Source organism: Protobothrops mucrosquamatus, unplaced genomic scaffold (assembly GCF_001527695.2).
Source record: "Protobothrops mucrosquamatus isolate PMUCROS unplaced genomic scaffold, P.Mucros_1.0 scaffold249, whole genome shotgun sequence".
Lineage (NCBI taxonomy): Eukaryota > Metazoa > Chordata > Lepidosauria > Squamata > Viperidae > Protobothrops > Protobothrops mucrosquamatus.
Window position 1 is genome coordinate 17,885 of NW_015386597.1, and position 13,963 is coordinate 31,847.

The 13,963-nt window shown below is 37.5% G+C and overlaps 1 protein-coding gene across 1 annotated transcript in view; it reads left to right on the forward strand.

Annotated features, from left to right (window-relative positions):
- ZMYM2 (zinc finger MYM-type containing 2) overlaps window positions 1–9,832 on the forward strand; it is a gene marked incomplete at its 5' end in the record, with an annotated part of 25,347 nt that extends 15,515 nt beyond the window's left edge. Inside the window, 7 exons of the mRNA XM_015814412.1 lie at window positions 2,725–2,819; window positions 3,189–3,357; window positions 3,752–3,903; window positions 4,466–4,580; window positions 4,878–5,129; window positions 6,623–6,746; window positions 8,986–9,832. Coding sequence (XP_015669898.1) covers window positions 2,725–2,819; window positions 3,189–3,357; window positions 3,752–3,903; window positions 4,466–4,580; window positions 4,878–5,129; window positions 6,623–6,746; window positions 8,986–9,178 — 1,100 coding nt within the window. The remainder of the gene's footprint in view (window positions 1–2,724; window positions 2,820–3,188; window positions 3,358–3,751; window positions 3,904–4,465; window positions 4,581–4,877; window positions 5,130–6,622; window positions 6,747–8,985) is intronic.
- Between the last annotated feature and the right edge of the window lie 4,131 nt (window positions 9,833–13,963).

Below are 13,963 nucleotides of genomic sequence, written 5' to 3' on the forward strand. Positions count from 1 at the left end.
ATGGGGGAGAGCTGTTGCTTTTGTTGTGTCTGAGCAGTAGTGCACTTTTTAGTAACTCTGCAAACATCAGCATGAAAAGGATGTTCCTGTCAAGGCAATGAAGCATGAAATCCCACAGTGCCTTTACACAGTAACAACAGCCACATGAAAGAGCAACATGCAACATGTCACTATATATAATTACACAGCCTAGGGCATGGATGAAAAAGGAACTTAGTAAGGCTTTATTTTCTAAACTATGAGGGCACGCACCCGCACCCCTCAGCCGTACATTTCTCTCTTTGCATTCATTGCACCTCGCGCGTTTTTTCCACGTTTTTAATATTTTCGTAAAACGGCATTTCTCACCTTCAATCACCTACACAAGTAGGGCGCACAAGCACATGAGCGTTTTTATTCATCCACCCCAAGTTTCTCCTAAGAACCGTTGCGCTCGCTCCCTGCCTGCTATCGCCTGTTCCTTTCACGTTAGCTTTAACGGGAGTTTCTTCACTGGACGCATTTAGACAGCAGGCACCAGCGAGACGCCCAATTCGCTCCTTCAAAAATGCTATTTTCCAGCTCTTAAGCGTTTGCTGTTTTCAAAACGCTTCAATTGCCTCACTCGTTGCCACGCGCCCTAATTTCGATTTTCACTGTTTTGTCTGCCTTCAAGAACTCCCAGGTCACTTTATTCGGATACGTCTGCTATTGCTTCTTCAGACTTCCCCGCAGGGTTCCTCCCCGGCACGCCCCCCCCAGTGCAAATGCGGATGGGATCTGATCTCTGTTACACTTTGAAACCTCTTGCCCCACCCCGCGCAACCCCAGAAGCCGCAGCAAGGCCTCTTTTCTGCCCGCCTGCCCGCTGCCCGAAAGGCGCTGAGAAGCGAGGCGCTCGTTTTGCCTGGTTGCTCAGTCTTCCCCCGGAGGAATTCATCCGTTCACAAGTTCTTTTTAGCAACTGGGAGAGTCCCTCCCAATTGGGGAAACTCTATGCAAGTTCCTTCAGTGGGTCCGCGTTTCCTGAAACCCTCTTCATTTCCTTTGAGAGAGATTTTAATTTGGGTTCAGTTTCATAACTTTTCATTATGAATCTTTTGAACTAGCAGGACGGTTTAAAAGCTGATTTATATCCCATTCGCTAAAGCTAAAATGTGCATTATAAGCGGTCTTTGTTGATTGCATTTACCGTATTTTCTGGCGTATAAGACGACTGGGCGTATAAGACGACCCCCGACTTTTGAGAAGATTTTCAGGGCTTAGAAAGTCGTCTTATACGCCAGAAAATACGGTAAAAGATAATAAAATAAGGACAACAGATATATTTAAGCAAGAGATTGAAATTAAGGGAATCTTTCATGCAAAGAAGGCCATGAGAAACCCAAAGATAATAAAAAAGACAGAGATAAATATAGACAAAATAACATAGTGCTGAGTCATCACAGGAATATGGGACAACAATACATTTAGCTCCTAGCTGTTACATAAAACTCTGAAAGCTAAATTGTCAAAAGACTAAATGAAGGAAAACGGATGCTTTTCAATTGCATTGCTGCAGGAAATTGGTTTTATTTATTTATTCATTTTATATGCTGCCCAACTCCTAGTGATTCTGGGCAGTTCACCAGTTGTTTAAAACATTAAAAACAAGAAAACAAAAGAAAATAAAGCACAAGGCACAAAGATGGGAACAAAGAAAATTTAAACCACATAATCTTAAGGGGCCTTCACCTTCATCAAAGGTCTGGCGAAGAGCCAGGTCTTCCAAAGTCTTCAAAACACAGTAAGGTGGGGACCATCTGAATCTCCAAGGGAATCTTATTCCAGAGGGCAGGTGCTGCTACAGAGAAAACACACTTCCAAGATCCTGATAGATGACATTGAAAAACACTCAGAGCACCCCAACCCTGCCAGAAAAATGGCTTAAGTCACAAGAAAAACAAACCAATACTTCCATGAAGTTAAAAACAGACAGCCCATGAAAGAAGTAGTAATGAAGCTAAAATTTCAGTATTTTACACATAATACAGAGACAGGTCAATGGAGATGCTTGGAAAAACTTGAAGGCAATTCTAAAAGAGACTTACAGAAGACAAAGTGGGTACAAATTATTAATGATACAAGCTGGAATTTACAAGAACAGTTACTAACAGACAGTCTTGACAAAATGAGGTCCATGGGGAGGAATGAGAACAGCACCATCTTTGGGAAGGAACCAGTTTAGGGAAACTGACTTGGAACATTTTTGCAAAGAAGTCCCATGTGTAAAAAGATGCAAAAGATCATATAGGAATAGGAGTAGGCAAGGACCAGGAAATGTGTGTGTGTACACGCACACGCGCCTAAATCTGTATTTAATTGCATAGACTAGAATTACAGTTGATCAGGATTCGATTATTAAAGTATTTTTATATATGGAAATACCCAATAGTTTGAGTAATTTATATATGTATGATATACATTATATATATATATATATACAGAGAGAGAGAGAGGGAGAGAGAGAGAGAATAATATAGCAGTAAAAAGGGAGTGTATGTCAGATATAATTGATATAACATTAATTAAAATAACTAGAATATTCACTTGCATTATTTTCTACAATTGTTAAAAGTACCTTTGAATCCTGTGGAAAATATATTGTAAAACAAATAATTTCTTCATCACTTATAAATATATGTACAAAATGTTGGACTGCATGTTAACTATATCCTTGGTGGATATACTTTTATATATATGCAGCAACAGAAGAACTTGACACAGAGAATGAATTTTTGCTACCATCTGTATTTGGAGAAGAATACGAGGAACAGCCAAGACCTCGAAGTAAAAAGAAGGTATAATCTATATTTGTAATTAGAGTGGTAAACACAAATAGTATCTTCTATGGTTGTGTCTTCTTGTGATGGTAGTCTGATAACTGTACCTTGAGGGGCAATGAGGCAGGTGACTTGTGCTTGTTGGTATTGTTTTATACGCCGTGTGTCTTTTCAAATTTCATAATTTATAGTGTGAAATAGATATTGCTGTTTGTATACATTCATGAACACAACTAATTTAAGAATCTCAAACTTCACTCCCAATGCCTGTTTCATAGTTGGTGCCTCTGGCATAATTGGATCTCACCTCTCTTTAAAAAAAATAGTATCATTGGTTGTTCAGTGTTAATAAGCACTGTTAATAAACAAAGTCTATTTTGATGACAGGGACTAAAGAGAAAAGCAGTGTCAGAATACCATTCTCAAGATGATGGCTCTGAGAACTCAGAGTGCAGTTTTCCTTTCAAGTATGCATATGGTGTGAATGCATGGAAACACTGGGTAAAAGCTAGGAACCTAGAGGAAGATCTGTCAGTACTAGATGAGCTAAAATCAAGTAAGTATCTCGCTTAGCTTTAAGTCTTTAGTTTAAAACATACAGAGAATATGCCCAGCAGATAAAGCTGTAGAGCTTGGATCTGGATTCAGATATTGTTTTTCTAATGGGCTTACTGGGGTTGTGAAGGGCAAATTATGTCTTCATCTTCAGAATCTGATCATCAAATGAGGTCATTGTATGTTGACAGTTACTGCAAACTAAACATTATGTGTAGCATAGAAATCAATATTTTAAGTGAAAAGCTCTTGCTATATGTCTTACGTTTGAAAGAGGTTTTTATGATGATATTTGCAATATTTGAATGTTTCCTTTATTTTATACTCATCTGCTGGGTGCTTTATTTTATTAATAAGAAACAGCATTACATGATACCCTACATTTCCCACTACAGCAAAGTCAGTAAAATTGAAAGAAGATATTATATCACATACTTCTACTGAGCTAAATTTTGGGCTGGCACACTTTGTAAATGAAGTCCGAAGACCAAACGGAGAAAACTATGCACCTGACAGTATCTATTATTTGTGTCTTGGGATTCAGGAAGTGAGTAATTTAAATATTAGATAATCTGCATGTGGTTGCTATATTTTTTCAAATAAATGTGATTGACAGAACATAGAATTATCAGTTGAAATACTAGCTGCATTTACACTTTCTACAAAGCTATGGTTTAATGTCATGTAGATCAATTGGAATGAACAGAAGCAGGACCCAGGCTTATGTACTTTTCTCCTCCTGTTCCCCCATGGGCTGGAGAACTCATATTTACCCTTTCATACACTCCCTGAATTTCAGCTTTTTGTTGCATACTATCTAGGGATCATGGTTTATAACAAACCTTGGCCAATTTTAAAACAAGGCTCCTTCAAGTCATGTGTTTTGAGATTGAGCTGCAGGATCCTTGGAATAGAATGAGAGGTTGTATAAAAACCACTCCCTACTTCCTTAATCCCAAATTCCTCACAAAGATCAAACCAATTAGTAGTTAAATTAAGATTGCTTTCTTATGCAGTTACTTTTTTATATGCATGAAAATGATCAAGAACAGTTTGGCAATCTTCTTTTGTTTGAATATACTAACTTTTATGTTCCCTCTTTTCTATAGTACCTGAATGGAAGCAATCGAGAAGATAATATCTTTTTGGATACTAATTATCATACATTTATGCAGGAAATAAATAAAATACTCAGAAGCTGGCAGCCCAGCATACTTCCAGATGGTAATTTATCTTGTTTTGGTTTTGTTTTTTTTTATCTTTTTGGCTTTGTGTTCTTTAAGCAATTCAGCCAGAATAATTCATGACTAATTGTTACAAGCTATGTAAAGAATGTTGAGTTTATAAGCACAGTTTAGTCTTTGGTTAATTTGTTGGGCTAAGGTATTTGATCTTAAATATTTCACATGTTTTTCAGATTAATATAACCTCTTTTTTATTTTCTTAGGTTTTTTATGTTAGATTTGCTTAAGTCTGTTTACAGGCTGATTCTTTATAAGTCTTTTCTTTTTCACCTTCCAGGTTCAATATTTTCTCGAGTTGAGGAGGACTATCTCTGGAAGATTAAACAGCTGGGATCCCATTCTCCAGCTGCTCTTTTAAATACACTATTCTACTTCAACACCAAGTATTTTGGTCTGAAAACAGTGGAGCAGCACTTAAGACTTTCCTTTGGCACTGTTTATAGACATTGGAAGAAGAATCCTCTAACGATGGAAAGCAAAGCTTGTCTTAGATATCAGGTTTCCTCTCTGTGTGGAACAGATAATGAAGGTATTGCAACTTTTTCTCCAAATGGCAAAAGTTACTCGGCTACACTGCTTGCAAAACCAGTAGACATTGTAGAAAGACACTGGAGCCCCTGTGATACTTGGATATGATTTTTTTCTATTATTCACTGGTTTCTATCTGAAGCAGAGGGGTGTATTTTATGTAGGTTCTAGAACAGTGGTTCTCAACCTTTTTAATGCTGCGACCCCCAACCGGTCGTAAGTCGAGGACTAAGTCGGTCATAAGTCGAGGACTAAACCGGTCATAAGTCAAGGACTACCCAACCGGTCGTAAGTCGAGGACTTTCCCTGCCCGGGAGCGCCGCGCATGCGTGGTTCCGCCCCCTGCGCCGGCTGAGGCGTAACTGGCAAGCAGCAGAGACGGAGCAAGCCGACCACCAGCTGGCCCAGCCCAAGGGAGGTAAGGCACCCGCCGGAAAAGGGGGAAAAAATGGCGGACAGCCTTGCTTGGCAACCCCCATGAAATGGTCGATCGACCCCAAATGGGGTCGTGACCCATAGGTTGAGAACCGCTGTTCTAGAAAGAAAATAAAATAATACAAGATAGTGATTCACTATTGTGTACACACACACACACACACACACACACACACACACTGCTGGCAGTACTTCTCCATAGTTTTCAAACGTTGTACGTCTCTACCCAGAGATTAAATTCAGGATCTTATTTTTCTCTTATTGTTTACTCTTTAAATGTCATTCACCTTAACTATACTTGTCCTCATATTAACTAGGTTCGCATATTATACATTGTTATATGTGATTTGTTTGGTTTTAGTTTAGGGCATGGGTGTCAAACTCAATCGCATCACATGATGTATCACAATGTTTTTTGCCTTTGTGGAGCCAGGGTGGGCATGGTCTGCACGTGATGCATCCAGCCTTTGGGGCCGCCAGTTTGACACCTCTGGTTTAGTAGCTCGGTGTTATGGACTAATTAGTTCAACAAGCCATCCTTAACTATTGGTGGAATTAAAAACAAGTAAGCTAAGTAACTAATTACTTTTAAGCAGCTGAACAGAATTGTGTAGCTGCCAACTTGGGACAGAGACTGATGAATTAGAATAGTATATTTGGTTTAAATAGCAAATTTAAAGGAAAGGTAGAACATCAGATTCTCAGCTTATTTTGTAAGATAAAATACTTGTGTGGATAGAGTCTTCATTCAGAAAAGAAAAATAACTGGAACTGGAACTTAGGTTTTTCATCTTTTCCTTGATAAAGCCACAGTTAAAATTACTTCGATGAAGTTGCTGAAAAAAGGCTTTTACTGAAAAAATATATTTAACTGAAAAAAAAATACTGAAAAAATATTCCTGAATCTCCCTTCAGGTAAGACAGTGATTGCAGCATCACAACATTATAGCTGTTATTCTTGTATTTAATTCAGTCCCTTTGTGATATAATATGTCCATTTTTAAAGTAAAATAAATAATAAAAATAATATTGTATAATTTCCCTTTTTTTAAAAAAAAGAAGATAAAATTACTGCTGGAAAAAGGAAGCATGAAGACGATGAGCCAGTATTTGAACAGATGGAAAACATCGCAGATCCTTCTAGATGTCCTGTGAAAATGTTTGAATGCTATTTATCTAGGAGGTATTTTTTTAAAAAGATGTTAACTGTGTCTGAGTCTATATGTGGACTTTTTTTTTTCATTTGGTTTTAGAATTTCCATCAGGGAGCACTTGAAAACATTCCAGCGCAAGGAAACCATCAAACTACATATTAATTGTAATATCACTCATATTCAGTGATAGTGTCTGCTAAATGATCTTATCTCCCAATCTTCTTCTAAATGTATTAAACAATCCTGTTTACAGACATGCTTTGCAGCATCCTAGATGTTCACACATCTAATCACCGGTTTCATGCTTAGCAGGAGCAGCAGTTTCATGCTTAATGGGCCAAAACTCATAATACTCAGGTGTTCCTCCAGGTTTTGGAGCAAACAAAATCCAGACTAGGCAAGAAGGGGTAACATTGCAGGAACGTCACCCTCTCAATTCTATAGCAGCTCTCAGTGCTGTTCTCCCTATCTTCCCAGCATCTTCCTTTTCCTCTTTGCCCTGATTGTTCCAGCACCTTCTCCCTCCAAGGTCCCAGGGTGGCATATCCCCTTGGCCCACCTTCCCTCCCCATTCCTCCGCCCCTGCCATCAGTGATATGCACAGCCTATGCAACTAGTATGCTCATCTCAACAGCCACCATTACTGAGGTCCCAGCATCCCTCCAACCTCCTGTCAGCTGCTGATATCCTTGGTTTTCCTTTGCTCCTTAACTGCTCCTCCTTTCCTTGTTCCACTTTGCCGGAACAAACATCCTGTTTTGTTTTATACATGTCAGTCTCCTTAACCCAGTCCAAAATACTTGCAGCAAGTATATTTCAATTCAGGCACAGACCACCTAAAACCAGCTATTACAGGAACAGCAACATTTGTGTTACGTCTAAGAAGCCAATATAGGGAGCACTGGACACATTAGGACGTTTTTTTAGTAAGTAGAACATTGTAAGTAAAATAACAGAATGACAGAATTGGAATGGACCTTGGAGGTCTTCTAGTCCAACCCCTGCTCAGGCAGGAAACCCTATACCATTTCAGACAAATGGTTGTCCAGTCTCTTCTTTAAAACTTCCAGTGTTGGAGCATTCACAACTTCTGGAGGCAAGTTGTTCCACTGAACAAAATATAAGTTACGTTTACAAATTAGCATTACTTGACTTTATAAACAGGGTTATTATGTTAGTAATTAATATCATTTCATGGCAGGAAAACAAAATATATGCAGGTAGTCCCCACTTAATAGCCATCTTTCAGCAACAGTTTGAAGTTACAGTGGTGCTAATCAAATGGCATTTAGACCTGGTGTTTGAAGTTATAGCCATTGTGGCACTCCCACAGTCACATAATCAAGTAGCCTGCCCATATTGACAACTTCAAGGTGCCCTTGAACTCTCTCACCCTCAGTCTCCACCCCATCTCTAGCCTTTCAGCTGTCTCATACTTTCCTGGGTCTGCCACCCTGCACTCTACTACTCCCGCTGCCCTCACTGACTTGTACTCCACCCTGAATCCCGATTGCCTTGTACCACTGCCATCCCCTTCCACCCCAATTGACCTGCCCTGGCTTTTTGTGATGCTCACAAGGTGCTCCTGGCCTGGCCCTTTGTGATGAAACTGCTGGCCTTGCATAATCTTCCCAAAGCTTCATTTGGCCCAGCAGCTGCCTTGTGAAGTTCCAGGTCCACCTCATCAGTACTAGGAAGAAGAAGTCAGCAAAGGTCAGCTGGGAGTAGTGAGGGTGCAGGGCAGCAGAGTACAGGGTGGTCAAAGGTAGAATTGAGGGAAAATAGGCGCACAGGGGAGTTGAAGCAAAAGCAACTGCAGCAGAGCAGAAGCATGAGACCTAGCCTAACAATGGCACAATCCTTGCTTTACGATTGCAACCAGGACTATCAAAATTGTGCAGTCGGGTGATGTTATGTTTAATGACTGTATCACTCAGCAATGGAAATTCCAGTCCTAATTAGGTCATTAAGCAAGGACTTACAAAACTTTGTATCTCCTTTGACACCCAAAGTGGTAAAGGAGGAAGTTAAGAAGAAGAAGAAGAAGCAGCGAGGACTACCTGTATAATAGCACTATTTTAGAAATCCAGATTGTACGGTGAATATTTCATTGATATTTAAAAGTCAATAGCTGCTATCTGGTAAATAAATATTCCTTCTGCTCTAACCTATTTTATATTGTGCTTTAAACTGAGGTTATTAAAGTGACCATATATTTAAAATAAAATGTGTCCCTTATTAATTTTGCTCTTGTTTTATTCATTTCAGCCCGCCTAATCTCACTCAGAGAATGGACGTGTTCTATTTGCAGCCAGCTTGCCCAGTATCTTCCGAGAGTTCCATTTGGTATACTTCCACTTCAGTGGACCGCAATACTTTGGAAAATATGCTTGTACGGGTTCTTTTAGTAAAAGATATTTATGATAAAGACAATTACGAACTGGATGAAGACATAGATTAAACACTTCCCAAATTCAAGAAAACACAACAGCATTAGCTAGTCAAGCTGCTAGATTTTTATTATGGAAAGAAAATAATCAAACATTTCAAGTTTACTCTTTGTTTAACATGTTTTGTAGCAGTGTACCCTTTGCTGGGTATTACCATGTATATAATATGTGAGAGAAAACGGCCATTATTCTGCATAGTGGTTTTAGGATACTTAACAAACACATTCATTTTTAATTATTATTTATTTGGTTAGGTATGTTTGTAACTTTTTACATTGCAAAATTTGAATGAGAATGTGCCATGTGTAATATTTGGGGGGGGAGGGTGTCATAGTAAGCAACATCCATATTGCACAACATCACTGTTGCAGAGCTTCCTTGAAAGAGTTGGGGCTTTTAAATGGGTTCTGAAACCAGGTAGTTGTGTATGGATAGCACTACTAAAGTTTAGGACTTGCTGTGTATTTCTGAATTTTTTAAATAAATTGTAAACTAATAGGTTTTTTACTCTTAGTTACTGATGCCTTATGAGGTTATGTAGAAAGGTTCCATCTTATGTACCAAAAATAGAAAAAAAAGAGAATGCTGTTAATATTGATGTACTGTAATGTGAATCAATGCTGGTGAAAATTACTTTTCTGGGTTGCTCTTATTAAAAAAAAATCTTAGTATCTTTCCTTATTTGTGACTCTCTGAATTTGAACTTACAAATACAGTGTATTTTAGATAAGAGCACAAGAGGGGGAAATGTATCCATTTGGATTTCGCCCTTGCGATAGGAAATACAAAATTTTGTTTGAATTTTTACTTAAATTCAAAATATACATCTATCTTATGTGTTAATATTCTTTATGCTTTTCTTCAGTATATTCACGGGAAGGCATATCCAAGAATAAATAAAACAAATGCAACAAAAATAAATAGCATATAGCAGCCAGATAAATCCTAACAGCAATATAATAATTTTAATTGGAAGACATAAAAACAGATTTAGTATTGAAAAGACAGGCAGGTGTTGAGAAAGCTCTTTGGGGGAGAAAATTCTATAACTTGACGTCCACTGCTGAAAATTGCTCTACCTTCATTAACAGATTACAGCATAAGAATATCTGCAATTCTACAAATGAAATCCTTACTCTGTTGTATGTACTTATACATTCATTTATCTTCATTCCCTACAATCATTACTCCCCATCATCTGGAATATTTCTTGTGCAGATATATGGGCTATATGATTGGCGGCTGCAGAATCCCGACAAGCTCAGCACAAGTGATGCAGCTGCATTTTGCCTTTTGTAAGTAGTCACCCAGAAATGCCTTGCACAAAGAGAAAGGGTTTCAGAGATGCATAGCAGTTTTTGCCTCTCATTAATTCTCTATGGCTCTGTGGAGCCCCAATTGTGGAGGATTCCTGGAGTTTGAAGGATTGGTTTTTCAGGCACCAATGGAAAGGGAAGGGTTGGAGTCCCAGCACATAACCAGTAGTGTATGAAAGTCAAAACAGTCCAGATGATGGTGGCAATCAAAGTCCTCCTTTTTATGAGAGGAAGGGGAGCCATCCTGATTTTGGAGACTAATACTCCTTCCCTGACGCCTCTGGTATAATCCTATACTTGCGTATAAGAATTATACAGTTGTATTTGCTTGTTGCTTGGCCCCATTTTTAGGTTGTGCATTATTGAATATATACTACCTGATGTTTTCTTCAGTGCAGTGCAGAAATACTCAGCATGCTAACAGTTTCACATTAAAGATGATTCTTGAACAAGTGTCTTGCTGATGTCCATCATTTAGTAAACAGTGGACCAGTATAAGGCTGAGCTACGTAGTCTCAAACATGCTAGATTCCTTGGAGTGAACATGGCAGGCAGGAATTGACATTCATCGTAAATGTTCATAAAAGGAACCATTATTTATTAATTTGAAAATATTTATTATTTCACCAGGCGTGCTTGGACAGAGGCCCTTACAACAGAATGAGAATATTGTGATAGAATGCGTACTCTGCATGTAATGACTGCACATCCAGAATTACAGATTCCCATGATGGTGGGAAGTGGCTGGGGGGCACTACAATTGAGCATTTTATTATTCATGTAAATGCTTTTGCCACAAAATTGTAGTACTTTAAAAAATAACAAATTGATTTGTGGTACAGATTTTCATGCAATATATCACATGCTTATTTGTGTGTATGTGTGTTTTCAGTTTAAGGCTGTGCCAACAAAATCAAGAGATAGTCATTTGTCATTTCAAAGATGCCATTTTATCCCAAAAACATGCAATCGTTAGGGAGAAAGCAACCTTATTCAAACCAGAATAATCTAAATACAGAGATGAGTCTTTTAAAGCTATTGTGGAAATAAAAAATCTAGCATCTGTGCGGGGATTCTAAAGACCAATCAGGGTATTCAATACAAAATCATAACTGAAGAATAGTCAAAAAGCACATAACCATGTTTTTACTCTGCATGGAGACTTAAATGTTAGCTGTATTGATAATAGCATGCTAAAATAATCTTCAGGATTAGATATTGGAAAAAAATAAGCTTTTTAAGATCCATACTAGAAATTGTGCTGTTTATCTTTTTTCCCATGCAGTTCTTTTATTACCATTATGTCATTCTTATAGTAGGCATTAAAAGTTATGTTTCTTTAGTATTAATTCAATGCATTCATAGAAAAATAAGCTAAGATGTATTATTTTCTATTACAGTATGTTATTACAGCAAATTAATTACTAAAAGAAGAAAAACTACATACTGAGTTAATATAATGGTATAATATTGAAATTCACCCTCCCATCCACAAAACTGGAAGGTGGGGAAGGCCTGACAATTTGACTTTATTACTTGAAAATGCTCTCCTTGCCTCCATCAGAAAACTGTAATTCAAATTATATAAAAAACATAGATCAGAAATCTATTGCAACTGAGGTACAGATTTATCCTTCAAGCATCAAATGTTTTTATGTTTTCCATGTCCAAACAGTCCATGAATCTTGATGGTGGACTGATTCCAAACACTGGGTATATAAGTCAAGTAAAATATGTGTCCTTAATCAACAAGGATCAATCTTAGACCAGTGTTTTTCAGCCCTTTAGGTTGTGTGAACTTCAACTCCCAGGATTCCTCATACGGCCATGTTAAAGTCCACACATCTTAAAGTTGCCACGGTTGAGAAACACTGATCTAGACTTTGATCTCATACATTTTCTTTAGATAGCAATAACAATCTTCAAGTTTTTGAAGGGTATTTATTATATTCAGGCCAAAACTCAAACTATTTTGATATGATACTAAACAAAAAGATAACAGTTCAAACATGTACAGATGATCATAACTTGGAGCTCAGGGACTTTCCTTTTTTTTACTTTTAGACAAGAGGCTTGGATGTGTCTTAAATTTATTTTTTAATGGAGGGATTTTGATCAATCTGTTCAATTCTCCTTCAGTTGCGGTTCTGGGTATCTATTTTGAGAAATAAACATCTTCGCAGGTTTTCGCTGTAAAGTGCAACGTGCATGGTTACCAATAGTTACCAAGCATATGTACAGTCCCATTTTAATCCCTGCCACATAGGACTCTTTAACCTAGATTACAGGCTTCACATGTTACTGCCTCTAATCAGGATAAACCGGATGCTCTCCTTTAAAGTTATCATATTGTATTTATGAGAATAAAAAAATGGTAGCTGTTTTGAGTTTCCATGGCACAATAATCCTATAACCTTGTTTAAAGAGTTCCATTTGTGTGTAGAAGTAAAACAAGATGTGTAACTTTATCATGTAACCACAGACAAAAATGTGTTTCTTCCAATGAAATATAGCATTGCATATAGCTATGTTAATAGACTCTTAACAACAACTGTACTTTAGTTATGAATTACATTTTAAGAGAAAAACACTATGCTCAGTTTACAAGGTGTGAATCCCACTAAAGTGAAATATGTAAGCTTAGTCAGCAACAAAAGTAATGCTTCTGATCTCATAGCCATAATCTCCCCCCCCCCTCAACTTGGCTTTAACCATGGCACAGGATGTAAATTTGATTGAAAAAGAAAGTTTGTTAATAATTTCAGACTAGTTACAAACTTAGAAAAATCTAGGTTTTAATAGCCATGGTTAGTCCTGATGCAGAATAACTATTGATTCTCATAGCATGATAATCCATGATGGGGATTTCTTGGTTTTGGCTTAGCACAATGTATACACTGCAATAGAGTCCATGGTTAAGATAATTGCGATAAATGGGCACAGAATGAAAAAGCCTTATGGAAGGCAGTGGTGTTATCAGAAATGCAATGTGTGTGCATCAAGCTGAGTATTGCCTGGCACGTCTCTGATGAGAAAGTTCTTTGCAGTAAAAATGATCAGAATTTGCTGCTGATGTGTAGTTAACTTTCTGTATATAATTGTATTTGTTTATTTAATGCTATGCTGTCTTTTTTCCACTCAGTTTCTTAAAATTTTGTTTGTTTATTCCAGTTTTACTGTCTAATTTTAAAAAAAATAAAATTTAATTTGCTCCTCCTCAAAAGAAGACTCGGCAGCTTAATAATGGTCACAAAACTTAAGTGTGTAATATTTTCAAAACTTTCAAGAGCCATAAAACATTCATCATCAACATTAGCTGTTCTTTCCGGTTGTTCTGGGGTTTTAGAATAGATTAATGGATTTAGAAGGTTCATAAACATTTGTAGATTTTGTAGAGTTGTACTAATATTACGGCCGCTTTTGCATGGCATACAAGTATTCACAAGGCACTATTTTCTACCTGCATCTGCAGCACCTTAA